The 20,026-nt window shown below is 51.6% G+C and overlaps 7 protein-coding genes across 7 annotated transcripts; 5 read left to right on the forward strand and 2 right to left on the reverse strand.

Annotated features, from left to right (window-relative positions):
- Positions 1–83: 83 nt before the first annotated feature.
- BO79DRAFT_80035 (uncharacterized protein) lies at positions 84–1,302 on the forward strand. Its single transcript, XM_025689764.1, has 4 exons — positions 84–273; positions 353–553; positions 616–710; positions 785–1,302. Exons 2-4 carry the CDS (start codon positions 421–423, stop codon positions 1,148–1,150), a joined length of 594 nt encoding a protein of 197 aa, XP_025542066.1. The 5' UTR covers positions 84–273; positions 353–420; the 3' UTR covers positions 1,151–1,302.
- Positions 1,303–2,955: 1,653 nt separating this feature from the next.
- On the forward strand, positions 2,956–3,253 carry BO79DRAFT_252754 (uncharacterized protein; the record flags this gene model as incomplete). The annotated part of the gene is made up of 3 exons (XM_025685950.1): positions 2,956–2,987; positions 3,041–3,166; positions 3,223–3,253. The coding sequence occupies 3 exons, from the start codon at positions 2,956–2,958 to the stop codon at positions 3,251–3,253; spliced, it is 189 nt and encodes a 62-aa protein (XP_025542067.1).
- Positions 3,254–4,096: 843 nt separating this feature from the next.
- On the forward strand, positions 4,097–6,153 carry BO79DRAFT_208083 (COP9 signalosome complex subunit 1). The gene is made up of 4 exons (XM_025682307.1): positions 4,097–4,578; positions 4,637–4,681; positions 4,744–5,024; positions 5,085–6,153. Exons 1-4 carry the CDS (start codon positions 4,446–4,448, stop codon positions 6,099–6,101), a joined length of 1,476 nt encoding a protein of 491 aa, XP_025542068.1. The 5' UTR covers positions 4,097–4,445; the 3' UTR covers positions 6,102–6,153.
- Positions 6,154–6,831: 678 nt separating this feature from the next.
- On the reverse strand, positions 6,832–8,077 carry BO79DRAFT_244097 (putative GPI anchored glycoprotein). Its single transcript, XM_025685344.1, has 3 exons — positions 7,825–8,077; positions 7,508–7,758; positions 6,832–7,431 (listed from the first exon to the last, which is right to left on the reverse strand). The coding sequence occupies exons 1-3, from the start codon at positions 7,954–7,956 to the stop codon at positions 7,101–7,103; spliced, it is 714 nt and encodes a 237-aa protein (XP_025542069.1). The 5' UTR covers positions 7,957–8,077; the 3' UTR covers positions 6,832–7,100.
- A 696-nt stretch (positions 8,078–8,773) lies between these two features.
- Positions 8,774–10,723, reverse strand: BO79DRAFT_169460 (putative MFS transporter). The gene is made up of 2 exons (XM_025679482.1): positions 10,361–10,723; positions 8,774–10,276 (listed from the first exon to the last, which is right to left on the reverse strand). The coding sequence occupies exons 1-2, from the start codon at positions 10,610–10,612 to the stop codon at positions 8,858–8,860; spliced, it is 1,671 nt and encodes a 556-aa protein (XP_025542070.1). The 5' UTR covers positions 10,613–10,723; the 3' UTR covers positions 8,774–8,857.
- Positions 10,724–11,235: 512 nt separating this feature from the next.
- hrdA (E3 ubiquitin-protein ligase HRD1) lies at positions 11,236–14,177 on the forward strand. The gene is made up of 3 exons (XM_025688434.1): positions 11,236–11,409; positions 11,466–11,570; positions 11,674–14,177. The coding sequence occupies exons 1-3, from the start codon at positions 11,386–11,388 to the stop codon at positions 13,813–13,815; spliced, it is 2,271 nt and encodes a 756-aa protein (XP_025542071.1). The 5' UTR covers positions 11,236–11,385; the 3' UTR covers positions 13,816–14,177.
- Positions 14,178–15,267: 1,090 nt separating this feature from the next.
- On the forward strand, positions 15,268–19,655 carry BO79DRAFT_226372 (uncharacterized protein; the record flags this gene model as incomplete). Its single annotated transcript, XM_025683789.1, has 4 exons — positions 15,268–16,476; positions 16,869–16,873; positions 17,683–19,077; positions 19,133–19,655. 4 exons carry the CDS (start codon positions 15,268–15,270, stop codon positions 19,653–19,655), a joined length of 3,132 nt encoding a protein of 1,043 aa, XP_025542072.1.
- Positions 19,656–20,026: the final 371 nt, after the last annotated feature.

The raw sequence follows: 20,026 nt of genomic DNA on the forward strand, positions 1-20,026 counted from the left end.
CCAAGCTGACCTCGCGTAACGGGTGAAAAGTAGTACGGTGTGCGTGAATACTTATACCGAGCTTTGAGCACCAGCTTTTTCACTATTTATCGCTTGCCCTCTTGGCTTTCTGATTTCTTTTCTCTCGGTTCTCCCTCTGGCAGTCCCGAGCTCTTGCTATTTCCTATTTGAGTTCCCCGTTGTTGATATCACTAGCAGCCCACTCCATCAATTTGGCATACTACCTGTCCAAAACTCTACTACACTTCAAGCTGCCTTAGATTGAACACGTATGTGCGAGGCTATCATATCCCCCAGATTCCCATTCATTAGTTACAGAGATCAACACTGACATCTTGCATCATCGTCACAGTTCAAGGTCCTTTCTTTCAGTATCCCTCAAGTTCCGCTGTCGTACCCACCGCTTTTACGCCACTCGATATGCTTCTCCTCCGTCCTCTCATTGCTATAGCCTCCGTGGCTGGCCTGGTCCTCTCGCAAAACACTACCACCACCACCACCACCTCCTCCTCCTCCTCCTTTGACCCCAATAGCGTCCCGATCGAAACAAGAAGTATGTTCTCTCTGCATGCAAAACTATGGTGCCAAATGTCTCATCTGACTGTGTAACGATAGACCAATGGTGTCAGTCTCAGACCTCGCAATGTCCATTACTTTGTTATCAGTTGCCGAACACATCGGGCTCACCCAAAAAGAACACATGCGACGCTGTAAGTGCGAATGATAAAAAACCTATCTATCCAATCTACTTCATCTTGACTAATGCAATGGGGTTTGAATGCAGAAAACTCTTCAATACCAGTGCATCTGTAGCAATGGCCTGAGTCCCAACTCATCTCAGTACTCAGAGACCATCCCGTACTTTATTTGCACTGAAGAGAATGACGAATGTGTCACTCAATGCAATGGCGACTCGAGCTGCCAGTCAAATTGCCGGTCTGAGCACCCCTGTGGTGCACAGGACCCCAAGCGTGTGAACGTGACGTCCACCGCTGCTTCCACTACCGCCGCAGCCACAACTTCCCTTCCGCCATTTACTGGAGTCCCTGATAAGGGAGCAGCAGCCAGGCCGTCAACTGACCTTGGTCAGGTATACGGCCTGGTTGTAGTGGTGGGAGCTTTCCTGGCTGGGTTTACGACATTGCTTTGAGACCAGGCTACAAGTCAGTATGAAGTTAATGCCATCTCTACCAAGTCCAAGGTTGGAACATTTGTAATGGGGCATGCCACATTTATGTAATAGTCACTTTTCGCGCATGTTTTGTTAATCTCTGAAATAATCTTCTTTCTTCACTGAGAGCGCTCGCAGCTAATTGATGGGGCGTCTTCTTTCAAAGTCGACACAAGTTATGTAATGGGAATTCATGAGACCATCCACTCTTTCCAGATCTAATAGAGACTTTGATCCAGGCGTGCTACATTTGAGGCAGTAATGCGCAGTTTGTGATGTCCAAATGAGATACAACCAATTGACACAGCTGGGAGCAAAAGGCTGCAGGGAATGGCATCTACTGATAGCTATGTTGCGAGACGAGCGACTGATTATCCCCGAAAGGTATCCCTGGGCATTTGTTGCTTTTGAATCAGAACGCAGCAGTATGGTGAAGGCAAAGTGAGTCGAGTTTGAGTGAAGATGTACCGCATGATGGTCATTTACATATTCTTAACCCTCCTTGAAAGAAGAAGTTCTCCACCTTTTGCTCTTAATGTACTAATACTGTTCTTCCTGGGACATTCTACCAAGAAGAGGGTCACTGTCGACGACTGGGACGAGATTATCTCAACTTTTACTTGACTTTCTTTCCACAAAGCATGACTTATGTGCATCCTTCTTTCTCCGAGAGGTCAACAATATCCGCACTCAGAGCAACAACAACCTCTCTTCTCCAAGTATTGGCAGCAGTTGTCCCCACTTCTTTCCTACCTTGCATTCACTCTTCCAATGTGTTCAGCAACTTCTTTGGCAACTCACAACATTGGCGGGTCTCTGGTTGGCCGGGGCAGGTCACCCAGTGTTCCTGCCAGTTTGGGCGACACGGAACCCATTCACTTCTTCCTTTGCAACACCTTTCCTTGCGCTGGTTCTATTTCCCCCTCGGGGACAGTCTTCTACTTCTCCCACACATCGAAAGGACACGATCCATTTATTGCATCTCCGGCTACTACTCGGGTCTCTTGATCACCTCTCGTTTCTTAAAGCTATCTTTCATCCCATAACAACCTTCCATTTAATCTTGAGTCTGAAAGAACGAGCAATAGCCGCCAAAGTGCTCTTTGCCTTGTCTTGTGTCTGACCACCTTATCGTCGTCTTTGAGGTTAGGCGTCGTGAGTTTCGCTTTCTGCATAAACAAGATGCCTGGTGACCGCGTAAGAGCAGTCCTCATCGTCAGCTATAATCCTACCCTAACAGCTACTTCAGGGATCCCGTTTCTGTCGTTTCTGCTCTAGACCTGGGCACGAAGATACGCAATGTAACTTCCTCACCCTTTGCCGGGGCCTCTATGAACTTGTACGTTGAACTGGCTGTTACAGCGCGGCTACTAATTCTCGTGCAGTCTCTCATGGTATCGCACCGGCCTGGAACCAGAGTTAACCTCACGGAAACTCAAAGAGCTCTCGATAGAATCGTGACCCGTCGTAACAGAAACAGACGGCGAGCAATCAGACGGCGCGAGCGTGTTCGAGCAAGAATCACGGATGTTGTAAGTACTCCGTGAGCCGAATTGTCAATATTGCACAGTGCTGAGTACATCTGTTCAGGCAAGGCGTGGAAATCATGCTCTAAATATTGTATGTACTGCAGCTATTTGACAGGGGCTAGCCATGAGGTTATGCTAAAGCCATCTGATATAGAGCCGACGCGGTCCTATCCATGCTGCCGCATCAATGCGCAGGTAAGATACATGATTCTTTCCTGAAATAGTGTGACTGATGAGATGAGTACTTCATCAACCATGCTTAGACTGCCTGCTATTCCCCCGGCTGCGTAGGTGGTCCATGATCCCTTATTCTATGTTCTCACTAACTAAGCTGATTAAGTCTGACCTCTGGCCCCGCGAATGCCCAAGCCATTCCAGGGGAAGAACTGACGTTGCCTGCTCACCACCTACCGAGCCTACCTGCCCCTGAGGCAGAGAGTGTATCATCAGTCCCAACTGCAACTAGGTATGTTGTTTCGAAGCCACGCTACTTGAAGAATGATTATCTGACTGTTGTATTAGTGACACTGACGTGACCATGGGTGTTGAGTAAGTATAATCCCATTCTTTGGTGCCGATCTCCGTAATAACACGCCAGAAGAGAGCTTGAAATTAGTACAAACGCATTAGATGCCAGGTAGGCCCCATGTGGAGTATGGTAGAGAATTATCCTGATTGCAATTCTCTCTAGTCGGTCGCAATCTGCGGATGATCTGATCGTTCTCGATACGCTCGACACAGCTGATCATTTCGTGGTGATAAACTCAAGTCAGACTAACGAAATAATCGAAAATCACTGCGCAGAGTTGTTTACTATTGTGTAGCAAGCCCTGTTGTGTCCAGGAAGGACTGGAGGAATCTCACTCGATAATTCGCAACGTCTGTGACAGCTGCTGCAAGTCCCAGCCATGAGAGGAACGAGGTCAACGTTACCAGTAGCCGAATGCGGGCGTTATAGGCTGCCTCGCTTTCCTTGGAGGCAGCTCCATCTTCGTCACTATACATGACAGTTGTTTTGCAGCACAGCTACCTCTTCGCAGTGTTTCTAGGGCTTTTAGTGGGGACATGGACTGTTGCGAACCTAATGGTAACGCAGAATAGCTGCGAACCGCTGCAAGGGATATTCGGGAGAGACTTTGTATCTAGACATACAGCCTGAAAAATCTTACCATATTGGGCGTGACTATCTAGGTACAACTAGGAATTCGTGTAGTAACTGGAGACCAGTTAGTATGCAGGAGCCACTGGCCTGATGGTGGCCTGAGGAATGAAGTCTAAGGGTAGCTACGAGGCGGTCATAAAGGCGGTGAACACAGCCTAGGCAGCTACGTCGATAGATCGGGCCAAATGATGCGGCCGTCGGTGACCTTTGCGATAGATCATCTCACCCGCACATCCCACCCTGCCGGCTTGCATACTGCTGTTTTGATTTGCAGATTGCCCTCCATACTGCTGAGTGGCTGATCTTGCCAGATCACCATCTATGAACTTGAACGAAGCCGTTTCCTGACACCCGCGGACGCCTACACCTCAAAGACCCGCTTGTTCTCCACTTCGCCTCTACCTGTGCGGCGTTATCACACCTGATTTACTGCATTTCAACGTCAGGAGTTTCGTGGATACTCGACTACACTTCCGGAGGCTACGGACCGAACAAATCTCTTCATTCGATTTGCTCTTGGCCCCACACATCGTTCTATATTACCTCGCGTGTCAGTAGCCGAAAGCCGCACGGAATTGACGACATGGATTACACGCAGTCAGACCCTTTCTATGGGGCTGTTCCAGCTCAAAGTGCTGGGTCAGTCACTGGTGCCGGGGGCGTGGACTTAGAGTCTTTGGGTGGAAATGTAGCAGGTCCTCTGGTGAAAGTTGATGGTATGTTGGCTCTGTTGGATTGATCCAAAGGAACAGCGATGAATAACTCATCTTTTAGATCCGCCTAAGTTTGAACTCGAGTCATATATTGCGAACTACACCGGTACGTTACGCCTTAGATCACACGCGCTCCTTGCTGTGGCTAACCCCGCTTCTTTCTCCTAGGCCGAACCAGATTCAATCGACTGTTCCTCATAGGCACATGCTCCACTTATCTCTCTGTCGAGGCATTGAAGGCCGCAGTTGCAGAAGCCAAGGGCGGCAGGGATGTTTTCAGATACGAAAATGTAGTTCGGGCACTTGCCGAAGTTGCACCCGGTGACCCTGAGGCAACGCTTGATACAAACTGGGTGGATCATATGAAGAAGTCTGTCAAGGCGGAAACAGATCGACTAGAACACGAGCTCAGAGGCTATAAGAACAACCTGATCAAAGAGAGTATAAGGGTACGTTAGAGTGCATTTGGCAAGACTACCGGCTGTCAACCGTTTCCTAACCGCTTATAGATGGGCAACGAAGACCTCGGGCAACATTACAATCAGATAGGTGACCTTGTGTCAGCTTCCAAAGCCTACTCTCGTATGAGGGACTATTGCACCACACCAACGCACATTGCGTCAATGCTATTCAAGATTATCAATGTCGCAATTGAGCGCGGTGACTGGCTCAACGTGCAGACGAATGTGCACCGGCTACGCAATCTGCAATCGAAACAAGAGGAGCAAGCCAAAAACGAGCCCAAGATGTCTGCTGCGCTGGGCCTTTCCCAGCTACACTCTGGTGCATATGTGGATGCTGCCAACAGCTTCTTGGCCACCGATCCGAGCTTAGGAGACTCTTACAACGAAGTACTCACATCCAACGACGTTGCAGTCTACGGTGGGCTCTGCGCGCTGGCATCAATGGACCGCAATGAGCTACAACGTCGCGTCCTCGACAACAATTCATTCCGCAATTTCCTTGAGCTGGAGCCGCACATCCGCCGGGCGATCTCATTCTTCTGCAACTCTAAATTCCGAGCCTGTCTTGAGATCCTAGAAGCCTACAAGGCCGACTACCTCCTCGACGTGCACCTACAGCGCCATGTCAAGACACTGTTCACGCGCATCCGCACCAAGTCCATCCAACAGTATCTTGTACCCTTCAGCCGCGTGACCCTCGAATCCATGACGAAAATGTTCGCCCCGGGAGTCATAGGCGGCCAAGCCGACCCCACAGACTCCAACTCTCCCTTCGTGCAGGAGCTCATCGAATTGATTCAGGATGGCACCCTCGACGCGCGCATTGACTTGGAAAAGAAGGTGCTGGTCTCCAACCAGGTCAACCTGCGCACTGATGTCCAGCAGTCCATCCTGGACAGCTTGGATAATTACATCCGCGAAGCACACATTCGCGTCCTCCGGACTAACATTATCCAAGCTGGACTGGAGGTCCGTTCAGACGAGCGACGACCGAGAGATGACCGGGGAAAGGGTGGTGATACCTTTGGCAATTTCCTTCCGCGCGGTCCGGGGGTCATGTAATGCTACTAGCCAGTTAGCCAGCCAGCCAGTCAGCTGATGAATGAGATACGACAAAGATTATCAAATTACCATTAGCTATTTGAGATACCTTCTCTTGTACAACCATCTTGTATGGTTCACATAATACGAAGAAGTAGGTTAAATCGATTCACTTTCTTAGCCATGTTGATATGTGGGGAGACGTAGCACGTGAGATGTATCTATTACAGAAACTCTATTTTTCTCCAAGAACAGTACTTTATTTCTTCTTGTACTTCATAAGTACTGAAGGATTTTAGGAGGATTAAAAAATTGTAAAAATATATTTCCCTATTTTGATACTTATTTATTATTAACTAGTGTGAAGGATTGGAGTGGCTCCTATTCGTTCTCAAATAGATCAGGTCATTGAGTACTTAGTACTGTTGGTAACACAATACGAGCCTCATCCTGTCATTTCCTAGAACCAAGACAATGTAAGTTGTGTATTTGCTCTTCGCTTTTTATGCACGTGTGGTAAGTACTAGTGAGTGGTAGGTAAGGTGTTTGTCTAATGTCTATAGTGGATGTGGTTTGTGTGAACTAGAGTAGAAGATGGAAGTCTTGGGACATACATATAGTATGTGGAACTTCTTCCCTAATATTATCAAAGTATACAACTGCTACAGAGTGTAAAAATATCTCAACTTGGATGGTATCAATTGACATGATAATAATATTGAGTGATTAGAATCATAATAAACACATCAATAAGGGTAGTAGTAATAGTAGTAGTAGTAAATAGATAGACATATAGAATAAAAAAAAAAGAAACCATTCTTCACTTGTGGTACATGATCATCAATTCACCACGACTCATTTTCCCATCCAGCTTGCGCGCAGTTCTAATTATATGCTGACATTGTGTAGTGTATGTTGTATATCCTTTTCCGATATACTATAGTACCTGCTTCGTTTTCCACTTACGGAACACTCACGTCTCTACTTCCACGGCTCAAGCCACATATTTATGGGTATTGTTTAAGCCATAGCCAGAGCAACCATCATGGCAGCACCACCGGCAACCCACTGGCTAGCGCCAGTAGCGAACGCACCGCTGTCACTGGTGGTAGTAGCAGCGCCGGTAGAGGCGGCAGAAGAAGAGCCAGAGGCATTACCGGTAGCAGAGGCGGTGGATGCACCACCGGTAGCAGTGCCAGTGGCAGAGGCAGTAGCAGTGATGGTGATGGGGACCTTGTTGAGCTGGGTGGTGGTGACACCGCTGGAGGAGGAAGTCTGGGTGTCAATGTTGTAGGTGAAGGCGCAAGAAGCGACAGTGGTGCCGGTGAAGGAGCAGGTAGCCTGTTCGGAGCTGATGTTTTGTGTGGTAAGTACACAGACAGATATTATATGGAATTGGGGGGTGCCAGGCATGTGGGTTAGCTTACAATTGGTTACCGGAGGAAGTGAAGGCCCAGGTGCTGCTGCCGACGGTCAGGGTCTCGCCGCTGTCGGGGATGTTGCAGCTGTCGTTGAAGTCATCGTCATCGTCATCGTCAGAGTCAGAGCTAGAGGCGGTGGTAGCACGCTTGACGACGGCGGCGCTGGTGGTTGCGGCGGTGGCAGCGGGAGAGCTGGTCACGGAGGCGCTGGCTGTCGCCGGGCAGTTGATGACCAGGGTGGTGAGGTCGCCGCCGGTCTAGGATGCGAGTTAGATCTGGAGAAGCATACGATGGTGGGAGGGGGGTGTTTGGAGAAGACGTACAGTTCCAATCAGCTTGGCGTTGTAGTTCGCGCCGCTGGCGGAGGAGGGCCAGAGGACCGAGACGACATCGTCAGCGACGACGGTGGAGGCAGTGGCCAGGATAGCCAGAGAGGTAGTCAATTGGAGACGCATGATGTGTGATTATATGGTTGAATTAGGGAGGAGGGTATCTAGGGTTGTATGGATGAGGACTTAGGGAGAATGAGGGTTTGGGAGAAAGAGGAGAGAAAGGAGGATGAAAGTTGATTTGGATTGAGACTGTCTTGGAACGTGTTCGCTGGGCACGACGAGGTAAATAAAGGCCCGTCAGGATGGGGTCCAGGGCCATGGGGGCGAAATCCATTTTTTTCCCTTTCCCCTGGCGTGTTAGAAGGCAGACGGGCAAATGGCGGCGAGGCTGAGAGGGTTGGAGATGGACAGGGTCTGGCATCAAGCGCTGTTGGGGGCGCAGTCAAACATCGCAGTGCAATTGCCCAATTGGCCATAGCCAGGAAGCAGACCCTCTCGCACTAATGGGCGCTGAGAAACTAACAACACAGCCTAGAGAAGAACCTGTAAGCGCTGACGGATGGAGGTTCTTGGATGTGGTGGTGGTGGTGGTGGTGGTTGTTGTCTGGTGGAACTGCTGATGGAGCCGGGGAAATTAGATGGATCGAGGATCTCCCTCAAGATCACGGCAAGAGTTCTTCCGCGCCCTCGAAAACCATATGGGAATTTCGATTCAAAGTACAAGAGTTTTCCTTTTGGTTCATTCTCACTTCTCCTGATCTCTCCGTGAAACGGAGGCACGGCAGCCAAAACTGGGGCCAGACGTGGGGGCCGAAATTCTTCGTTTCAAAGCGCCGCAACAAACAAATACTCATTACTAGACTAGATGTTTAGTCGAACTGAGCCACGGTAGACTACAGGCGCCGGCTGCGGCTCATCGTTCAAGCTTAAAAAAAAAAAACCCATACTAATTCTTTTAGCAGCCGGGCTACTGCATTGAATCCTTGTCTCCTAGACAAAGAAACACATAACAATGGAGACGCTACTACACACCGAACCCAGCTGGTCCAGCGGATCGTGAGTGCCCAATGAATCCACTCACCAGGCCTGCCAGCAGCAATGCCCCATTGAACCCAGCCATGATGTAGAACGGTGCTCCCGACGACAGCACATCGAACAAGAGCCCACCCAGCTTGGTCAAGAGCAGGATACCCGCTCCACCGTACAGGGAATATACCCCAGCAATTGAGCCCTTCAGGTGCGAAAGATGCCGCGCTTTCCGGCCGGGACGATGGGCCACGAGTGGTCGGTCTTCTCCGTGCTCCTCTTCCTCGTCGTCGACTGGGTTGTTCTCGTTTTCCTCCTCATCCTCACCCTCATCTTCGCTGGGTTCACTCGGTGAACTACACCAGTGGTCTTCCATCCTACCTACCTCGCTCAAACTGAGAATGCCGCTGCTCAGCACTGATAGACTGCAGACAATCGCTCCAATTTGGCTGATACCAACCAATCCCATCACTACAAATACACCGGGGTTGCCATTATTTCCACTGAATTCCGGGCTGGGTAGCAGGGCAAACGTGGTATAGCCCACAAGGCCGGCAAAGCAAGCTGCCAAAAGCGGCACGTGACGGCGCCGCGATCGCTCCGACAGATAGCCGAAGGCTGGCGCTGCAAGCAGCGCGACTAGCTGAGAGACCCCTGTCAAAATCGAAGCGAGCACATAGGCTTTATGGCATGACTTTTTTAGATCGCCAGGGTTCTCAGCCTCGCCATCTTGGTTCCCGCACAGCCCCGACATGCGATAATAGTGGTTAACAGCGAGCGGGATGAACAACGAGATCCCCACGGACGACGCACGCGCCACGAACCCGCCCAAGTAGCCCAGAAATATATCTGAATTTCGGAATCCCAGAGCGAACGCAATTCCCAGCTGCTCGAGGTATGGCAATTGGAATTTGCGAGCATACGAACACGCCTCGCCGCTATCCGGCGTCCCGCGCCGACGTGCGGACCACAGCGAGCTCCATGACTTGCCCTCTTCTCCGGGGAGGTTTCTCAGCCCAAAGAAACAGAGGATACTGATGACTAGAGATACCACAGCCACGAGATAGTAGCTGCGCTGGATAGCTTCCGCAGGGGAAAGTCCTGACTGCTGGAACCGAGCTGGAAGGGGCAGGAAGATGACGAGAGCAACGAGAGCGCCACATCCCGCACACATGCCTACATATCCAGCCAGTCGGGAGGATGAGCTCTTACTCGTCCGGGAGTCTGATGTAGATTGATGCTGTGATGATGAGTGTGAGCCGGCTACGGCTGGAAGAACTGCTGTGACCATTGTTGATACTGCGGCGCCTCCAAGACTGAACAACAGCCTTCCCAGGAGTAACTGGGGGTAGACATTTTTCGCCTGAACGAAGAGGACCAAGGCAAGTGCCACAATAGCATAGCCGGTAGTGCAGACCTGTGTAATAGACACAATGTATGAGAAAATTTACAACAAGTGAACTGGCTTGGGGGGGTAAATAGCAACGGGGTGAGCGCTTACATGACGGACGCCGATGCGATCCGACAGCACTCCCCACAAGGGGCAGGCGACCAGGGCAAGCAGTTCGTCGGCAAAGCCCAAGGTTCCGACCGCATCACCTTCTCCGTCACGGAGTCCAATTAATTCCGTGACGACAAATGAAATGGACGAGTTGATGAAGACCAGGAATGCAATCGAGAATGGACACACGCCAAGCAGGTAGGTCCATGTTTGCACGCGGCTGGCCGTGAATAGTGTCCGTGGAGAAGCCATGGTGAGATAGTCTAGACAGGGGAAGAGGGAACCCTAGCTCATTCCGGCTTGAATGGATGTCCAAACTAATGGAGCGGTTCTGTCGAGCTGCTTGAGCTTTATCCAGAGGCCGTCCAACAGTTTATTTATACTGTCTGATTGATATGATCTGGACTTTCCGTCCATCGAAGCTGATAATCGGTGACCGATGACGGAGCTGTCAATCACACCGGATGCCGGCCAGCTCTCCGTCACCTGATCAAGTGGAGAGAGGAAGACGAGTAACACGTCAATAAGCAAAGTAAAAAAAAAAATAAGCTTCCAGAAACTTCAGACTTTCTCTATACATAAGTCCGTATGCGATCTTGTGACTTGCATCATCTAAATTAGATTCCGTCAACTCCTTTTCATAACTGTAGATTGATGAATATTCCAACTATCCAAGCATGGACAAGAATGAAGACCAAACGCCGAAAGAAGTAACGGACAGTCAGCTGCCAAGGCGGTGACTCCAGGATTGGTAACATTACGCAGTACCAGGTACCGGGCGATACCGAGTAGTAGATTAGCTGTCCAGAACATCTCCATCCATTCATTCATCCATCCATTCTTCCCCCCCATCCTGGTTATTTTCTCCACGCGATCTTCCTCATCTTCTTTCCCTCTTAGTGATTACTGCTTACCCTCTTCTTCTCAACCTCCCATCAATGATCTTTTAGAGAGTTCACCAGCCCAGCTGCTACGCCCTTGTTCATGAAAGCGGGCATTGCGCCCACCCTCCTCTCCCCGTCGCCATGAGATTGGCCGTGTATGCTGGGGTATGTCGCCCTCAGCTTGCTCCTTGTTGTAGACCCAGTCTGACTTGTCTTCATAGGCCTCAGCTGCCCTGGCAACTGGCGTCTTCTTAAAAGCGCTGCATCAGCGAGCGAACTTCTATGCTGCATGCGTATACCTCTCGCAGAGCAGTGCAAATCTCATGGTAAGCTTTCCCCGCCCCGGGTTTTAGCAGGCGCTCCCTCGGCGCTCCCAACATTGGACGCCTCACTCCTCTTTTATGAATTAGCTAACATATTATTGATTAGATTTTGATGAACATTAGCCTGCTAGCGGTCGGCTTCTTTCTATTCTGGCTTCAGCGTCTCCTCTACGGACCTCTTCGACCTATAGAAACGGAACAGCTCTACGAGAAAGCATGGTTTGCCGTAACAGAGACATGCTTGGCGATGACGATTTTCAGAGGAGAGTTGGGCGGTTGGTTCCTGGTCATGTTCGTCTCCTTGCTAGTTGGAAAGGTCTGGGGTTGGATCGGCGAGGGTCGGGTCGAGTTTCTTGAGCAACAACCCCCAGCAAATCCGCGATTGTTCCACATCCGACTTGCAGCCTCGCTGCTCCTTTCAGTTCTCTTCAACTCGCTTATGCTGAGATACTGCGTTCGCACCGTTCTCGAACAGGCACGGCCCGATATGATGGTCATGTTTGGCTTCGAATTCGCCGTTCTCACCATCCTCTCCAGCTCGACTGCTGCCCGCTACGTCATTTCATTGGTCGAGATCTACATCACCCATCTCCAAATGAAGGCTAAGATTGAGGAGCGCCGTCGCGAAATAAGAGATGCTAGAGAGGAGTCGCTGCGCCAGTACGCCGAGTCGGGAGAGACCGGGGCCACTCCCAACCTGCCGGATGAAAATGATATCGACGAGATGGAATTGGATGTACCTGGGTGGGAAGAAAAGGGCCGCTGGATCTTCTACCTCGACCTGCTTACCGATTTCCTCAAGCTCACAGTATATCTTACCTTTTTCGCGATCCTGTTTACATTCTACGGTCTCCCATTACATATTTTGCGCGACGTCGTCGTCACTATTCGGTCTTTCGGACGGCGCATCATGGATTTTGTGCGTTACCGCAACGCTACTCGCGATATGAACGAACGCTATCCCGATGCCACTGCCGAGGAAGTCGCACGCGAGGAGGTTTGTATCATTTGTCGCGAGGAAATGACCCATTGGCAGCAGCCGGCGGGCGCGCAACAGCGAAACCGGGTCTCTGAGAGGTTGCGCCCCAAGAAACTGCCTTGTGGTCACATTCTACACTTTGCCTGTCTTCGAAGCTGGCTTGAGAGACAACAGAACTGCCCCACCTGTCGACGCCCAGTTATTGCGCCACCCCGGGCCCGGGGGGCGGGCGATGGTGGTAACCCGAACAATGCTGGTGCTCAGAACATGGCCGCTGGCAACCAACCCAGAGATGGGCAAGCAGATGGACTACCAAGAGCGCGTGTTTACCAATTCGGGCCTTTCAGAATCGGTTTCGGTGCGGGCAGGGGTGACCTCTTCCACAACCTTCACCAGCAGATCCATCAAGGCAATGCGCCTGTGCCACAAGCTAACAATGTCAATGCTCCGAATGCCAGGCAGATTGGCTTCGGCTTCGGATTCGGACGGCCTCTCCCGGTCCCAGCGCCGCAGGCTGCCCCCAACCCTGCCTCAAACGTGGCCAACATGCAGACTCAGTTGCAGCAGATGGAGCAACAGATTGTCCGGGAAATTGAAACGTTGCGTGTCACTGCCGACCAGCTTCATCTGGTGCGGTTACTGCAGACGGAACTCCAGCGACTTCGCAATCTCCAGGCCAATCCCACTGTCCCACAAAGTATCGCATTCCAGAATCCTCCGGCTGTCTCGTCCTCGACTTCTTCGGTTACCATGCGCCGTCAGTTCATCTCGGACCCACAGACACCCGCCATGAATGCTGGAGATAGTCGACTACCCGAGGGGCTGAGTCTCCCCGCGGGATGGTCTCTCATCCCCCTTCACTCCCCGGAGCAGGGCCCCAGTCAGCCGGCAGAACAACGCGCCACCCCTACTGTTCCTGAAACCGGAACAGCCCAAACGTCTGACCCTACATCAGACTCCCAGGTCCCTCCCCCAACAGCAACTGTTCCGGCTGCCAGTCAAGAAAGTGAGCCTGCGGCGGCCACCGAGCCCTCCACGTCCCAGGATCTGCCCAATTGGCAGTCGGGAGCAACGTCAACAGCCACGGGATCGGGCGTGGAATCACTCTCCCAACAGTGGACTGATTTAGCGCCCGAGACCCAGATGGACGGCGAGAGCACTACCGCCGACGACATTGACGGCGCGAATCACGCCGAGGAATCAGACTCGGCCTCAAAGGGGAAAACACGGGTAGCAACGGTGGAAGATGTAGTTGACGATGAAACGTGATGATGGGTTTCCTTGACTCTTTCTCCTCTCTGCGGAATATTTATCCCCCGTTATCCTCTTTGTCTTTCCATACCTGGTGTCTCTATTTTGGCTTGATGTATTACCATCTCATTTGGTGTTGCCCCCCATCTTGTGGGAAGTTGTCCATTTTACCGGCGTTTTTGAAGCGGCTCTCACTCATACCCCATTGCCTGTATGTTGAATTCCATGGAACTGTGGCTCATGCATGGTCATTTTCCCCTACTACACCAGTCCCGGTTTCATTCTACTCTTTGCTGCCACATTAGCCCCTTGTCCAGCGAATCAGGAGGGTCTCTAATAACCAGGTGTATATCTGTACATACTAGAAACATGATCGTGACAATTCCTTGGTTTTAATTCCAGCTCATTGTAGATTACTACGGAGTAAGGTCGACTGGGTTGCATGAAGAAGGGTTGTACCCACCTTGGCTGGAAGGGAGGCGGATCTGAAATTGCCAAGGGTTACTCCATAGTTACTATAGTTAGTAGGTGCAACATAACATAGCGTCTGTCAGAACTCTAGCTAAGAATTTACTCCGTACTAGACTCCATCGACGTTTCTTCGAATTATCTAAACACCCAGACTATAAGCACCGTGCATCAGATCGATCACAAAAAATGTCTCGGGGGGGCAAAATGCGATCCAGGGGCAACGACAGCCAGCCTCCAATCATAAGTGCGGGCCAACATCCAACCTGCGCCCGTGGGGAACAAGCGTGAATTTCTCCGGGATGCAAAAGCAATTTGAAGAGTACCAGCCAGACCCGGTGGCCGGTAACCTTACAGGAAAAAAGGCTGGATACCCGGTGCTGGATCACATCTGAATCTCTTGATCTGGTCTTTATACTTAATTCGAGGAAATTGGGCTCATTCGACAGGGCCCAAGATCGTCGTCATCAGCGCTGACGCCAGCTCCGCCGCCGCCCGCGTCTCCCACCCGCTCCTGCGCCATCTTTTTGCGTATGCCTCTTTCTAGCTGGCTTGTCCGACCAATCTGTTCTTCTCCTCCAGTCCCCAGTCGCATGAATTCGCCCTACGAACGGTCCTCGTTCCTCCCTGCCCCTCTCTCTTTGGCTCGTGGAACCTTCGACCGGCTGTGGCCGCGCATCTCGCCCTTCGGTTCTTGGAGTTTCGCGGGGATTTGACAACTGTTCCCGACTGTTGCAAGATCTCCAATTCCTATTCTTCCATGGCTTCTTTGTGTCTTCTGTAGCGTTTGGATATCAAGGTGGGTGAATTGTCCCGACTTTTGTTGCTAGGCCTAGATGCTGCTAGTCCTTGCGAGCAACTCTTTGGCCTGGCTTCATACTATCTCAAACAAACCCTCATCGCATTCACGCAGTTGCTGATTGAGCGCTTTCGTCCAATCGCAGTTCATACTATCTTTATTCTCCGTCTCCTTTTCCGTACCAACATATAACGCTATCTTCCATGATTTCCTCGCGCCGGGCTGTGCCCCTGTTTGGCTTTGCCTTCATCCTTTTCATCCTCCTCGCCATCCGAAGCCTCTCGTCACAATGGGAACAAGCGACGCAGGTCGTCGGTTTGGGTGAACTAGCCACGACCCCCTCTCCATCGCCGTCAGTACGCTTCAATGTTACTAGGGTGCACGAAGAGCCTGCGATTCGGACGCCGTATGCACCCAAGCCACAATTCGTCCCAGGCCTTCCCAAGCCCTCTGGGACAACGTACACAAAGACGCTCGTGGTGCCCAAGACTTCCGATGAAGATACCAGCTGGATGGAGGTCGAGCTTCCTGAGTGGCAAACAGCCGTCTATGCCGTCGATGACCCGTCAGCACCTCTGCATCCGCCGAAGAATAAGGGTCATGAGGTGATGGTCTACCTGAGCTACATCATCGAACATTATGACAGGCTTCCTGATGTTGTCGCTTTTATGCATTCGCATCAGTTCGCTTGGCACAATGATGACCTCTTTGCCGGAGATGCAGCTGATCTCCTGCGCCGTTTGAATCCCGCCTGGGTGGTCCGCCAGGGTTACGTGAATCTGCGATGCACGTGGAGTCCCGGTTGTCCGGCCTGGTTGCATCCGGGCACGCTGGTGGAGGATCAAACGAAGCAAGAGGAGGTTATGCTGGCCCGAGCCTGGGGAGAGATCTTCCCCGATGATCCGATCCCAGAAGTCCTCGCCCAACCCTGCTGCGCTCAATTCGCCGTATCGCGCGACCGTATTCATGCCATTCCGAGAGCCCGCTTCGTATATTTCCGCGACTGGATGCTCCGGACAGAGCTCAGCGACTACATCTCCGGTCGAATTTGGGAATACTTGTGGCATGTCGTCTTCACCGGAGAGAACGTTTACTGCATTAAGGAGCACATTTGTTACTGCGATGGATTTGGCATCTGCTTTGGCGGCGAGGATGAGTATGATGCATTCCGAGGCCACCATGCGAAGAAGTCTGAGCTCGAGGAGCAATTTAAAGGATGGAACGTTCGGGCCGACATGATCGAGCTGACGCGCATGAGCGGGACGCTGGGCGAGGAAAGCCACCTGAGTTTCCCGCAGCCAGGCGAGGATTTGACGCTCGCAGATCTGATCGACATGGAGGAGCTACTCATCAATGAGCTGGTGGTAAATGCTACGGAACGTGGCAAGGACCCCGAAGCACGCGCCCGCGAAGTCGGGAGACCCTGGAAGGAGGGCGATGGATTCTAAGTATTCTCCATTGAGAGTGCCTAGGATTTATTGACGATCATTGTCTTTTTGACTTTCTTTGTTCAAACCCCGACAGCTCATAACCCTTTCGGTTCCTGGCCGTGAGGGACTATATATCATCATCTTCATCTTCTTGTGTTCATATTTGACTTGTCTGGGGTTCAGGTGGCTTGCTGCGATGCCTGGTATAGATACGATTTTTGATTCCATTGTGTTTGATATGTTTTCTTGGCCTGCGATACTTGGATGATGTGCTGGGGATTGTGCCAGATCTTGTGATATCCGTTGCAGCTAGGACCAGTTTGGCAGGCTCCAAATTGAATAATGAAAAGCATTTATATAACTGTCATATACAGCACATGTTGTGTAGTAATCATGCTATATGTTGACTAACTGCCTTTACTGACAGGATAGTGAATGCCTGATGATACTCTGTTATATATCACGTGACCCAGATCCACCGCGGCTAACTGGGTTGGGCAATGTGCAACGGCGTCTTCCCTGCAGAGTTTGCACTGTCTGCTCCTTCTTCAAACCAGCCAAACAGCGTCATCGGGTTAAACAGTTCCATCTATACAAACTATATCGCCGTCCTCGCCTTTTTGCGCGAGACCTTATTGTCTTTTGTTGACATCTGCTGATCTGCTATTCACTCACGCGCCCCGCTCGCCGTAGGCGACCGTGTTTTCCTCCCTGCCCGGGAGCCCCGGGTGTCCTTTCTAGAAGCTGCGTTGTTTGGCGCACTGTCAACAAGCACCGTCAACGCTCACCCGCACGCGACGGACGCTCCAAATCACGATCCACGAACTAGGAGCTGACGACTTGGTGTTTCGGAGTGTTTACCTTACGTTCAGGTCCTGTTAATCGGGATTTGAAGCTTGTTTGCCACATAGGATCAACTAATCGAGCTTGTAGCTGTCCGGAGTGGTGACGGCTTCGCCGCGCCGCACTTCTGTGTTATAACTCTATTATCTGCGTGACTCCCCTAATATCGCTCTGCTTACGTACCTTTGAGTGACTGTTCGTTTCACGCGCTCACGCGACCCGAACTGAAATGGCATCGACTTCCAACTCAAACCATCAACATCCTCCGTCAACTTCGGCTGCCGAGTTCTCGACCAACCCGACCACCTCCGCTAATGTCGACCCTAATAACCACCTCGCAAATAGTGGATATGCGCCCAGTGAGAATCAACTAGCTGGATTGGTGGAGGCCGCCACTGCTGCTGCCGGCCAGGAAGTCTCCGACTGGGCTGCTGCTGCCGCTGTCGCTGCTGCGGCGGGGGCTGCGGGACTCCAGCATCACCTCGAATATGGTCCGGATACCCACATCGATGAGGATAGCTTCGCAGATGCAAGTTTCGGAGCTGGAATGGGACCGCAGCGGCACATGCGCGGACCGGGGTCTACCTCTATGAGTGAACATGGCCAGCCTTCCGGTGGGTTGACTAGGGTGCCAACGAAGAAACGGAAGAGAAATGAGGATGCGCTGGATCCTGCGTTGACTGCGGGAGCTGCTGTCGGTCTTGCAGGCACTCACCACCCTCACCACCAACAGCAGCAGCATCACCAGCATGCACATCACTATGGCGGGGAGGGTCTGGGTGTCGCGCCGTCGCAGTCTCTCTCCGAAGCTCGCGCTGTGGGTCTGCATTCCGCCGCTGCCTTGTTCCGCCAGCCGTCGAGTAACAAGAAGTACACTCGTCCGCCGATGTCAAAGTTGTTTGCGTCGCTGGAGCTCTCGCCGGAGAACTTCTTGCATCTGCAGGCGGCGGCTAAAGCATATATGCTGGATGATCGCCACCCGGAGCGGCGCGACTGTGTTGGTCAACGTGGAAAGGGAGACACTGAGATGGTTAAATTGCGGTTGTGGAACTGCGTACGCCACTTTCTTGAGGTTGAAGGCCATGGTGAGCGCTTCTTCGGGGAGAATGTTGTCAACGAGGGCATGGGGCCCAGGACATACATCTGGCCCCGTGACCAGCAGAAGATCATCTCCCTAGTTATTCCTTTGCTGCGCCGAATGGTCACCAATGAGCGTCAGCGGCAGTACGCAGTTGAGACTAGAAAAGGAGGTGGCACTGAAGAGCGACGGAGACGCAAGACAGAGGACAGTCTGCAGAATCTGAACGCGACCACACCGACAGATGATCAACTCCACATGCATTCACACCACCATATTCCGGACGATTATGCTTCTGCACAGACCGGGTTGTCGGCACCACAACCGCAGCTCGGGACCGGGTCTCAGGTGGATCTGGGTCTCACGGATCTCTTGCTGGATGGGTACTCGACTGACTGGGATTCGTTTTCGAAGTCATATGACATGTACAATCATAATTACGAGCTTGACAACCTGTGGTACATCTCGGGTCTCCAGCAGCCGGATTGGCGCGGACTGGTCGCTGCCATTGATAGCCACTTCCAGGTCATTCACAACGGCGGTTATGACTGTCCGTCGCCATGTGAGGATGAGAACCTCCATCGCATCTTGAATGCAGATGTCACCTCGGACCTGCGTTGGCGTGTTGGCGGGAACTCAGACCGGCCTGCCAGAAATGAATTGTACGTCCCCAGCATCACGGTTAACAAATTTTGTATATCACTAACAACCCTCTAGTGCCAGCAGCATCACCCGTGACATTTCGCGGATCATCCGAGACAGCCTGGCGACCCAGCACAATGTCCATCAATCACCCCACAGCCAGGCACCAGTGCCCCAGCCGCAGCCATTCCCTCCTCCGAATTTCCCACCTCTCCCCAGCGCTGTCTCTGGAAGTGTCGGCTCCTCTCCGTCCCCTCCAACCAACGTTTCACTCCGAATCAACATCCTCCAAGACGGAAAACGCGCCCATCCCCGCTTCGACATCCCGGGAAGCCAGTGCACCGATCTTGAAACCCTCAAGCAGCTCATCTCCCGCAAATTCGCCGGCCAACTGCCAGGCCTCTCTTCCGAGACCAACATGGACTGGGTCTCTCAACTTAACTGGAAATTTAAGGTCTGGCTCCCAGATGGACTGGCCCCGGTGCAAAACGACAACGAGTGGGCGATGGCCCTCGTCTCAGCCAGCAATGTCGACTGGATGGACGGAGATCTCCGAGTTCTGGTTGAATTAGACGGGATGGCGTCGGCATCTTCTTGACCGAATTGGCGCTCATTGAATCATTTTCTGCGATATAACTTGTGTGTCATGGTTGTCGATTCTAGGTTGCTTTGATCTGCTTTGGTTGAGTTGGGTTTGCGTGGAGTTTTCGGAGACAAGGCTCTTGTCCTTCTTGCTTTTGAGTTCGTTATCATACCCTGGTGCTGGTGGTTCTTGCATTGATGATATGCATTGCATGTGATGATGAGATATGATACTTTTCAGTTCTGTTCCTGTTGAGAATTGGTTGGTGGGGGACGGGGACGGGGACGGGGACGGTAGGATGGATGGATGCTTGTTTGTGTATATGTTTTCTTATGTTGGGTTAGGTCAGGTACTGAGCTGGACTGGATGTTACGGGGATGGTGGAT

Source organism: Aspergillus costaricaensis (genome assembly GCF_003184835.1).
Source record: "Aspergillus costaricaensis CBS 115574 unplaced genomic scaffold BO79scaffold_8, whole genome shotgun sequence".
Lineage (NCBI taxonomy): Eukaryota > Fungi > Ascomycota > Eurotiomycetes > Eurotiales > Aspergillaceae > Aspergillus > Aspergillus costaricensis.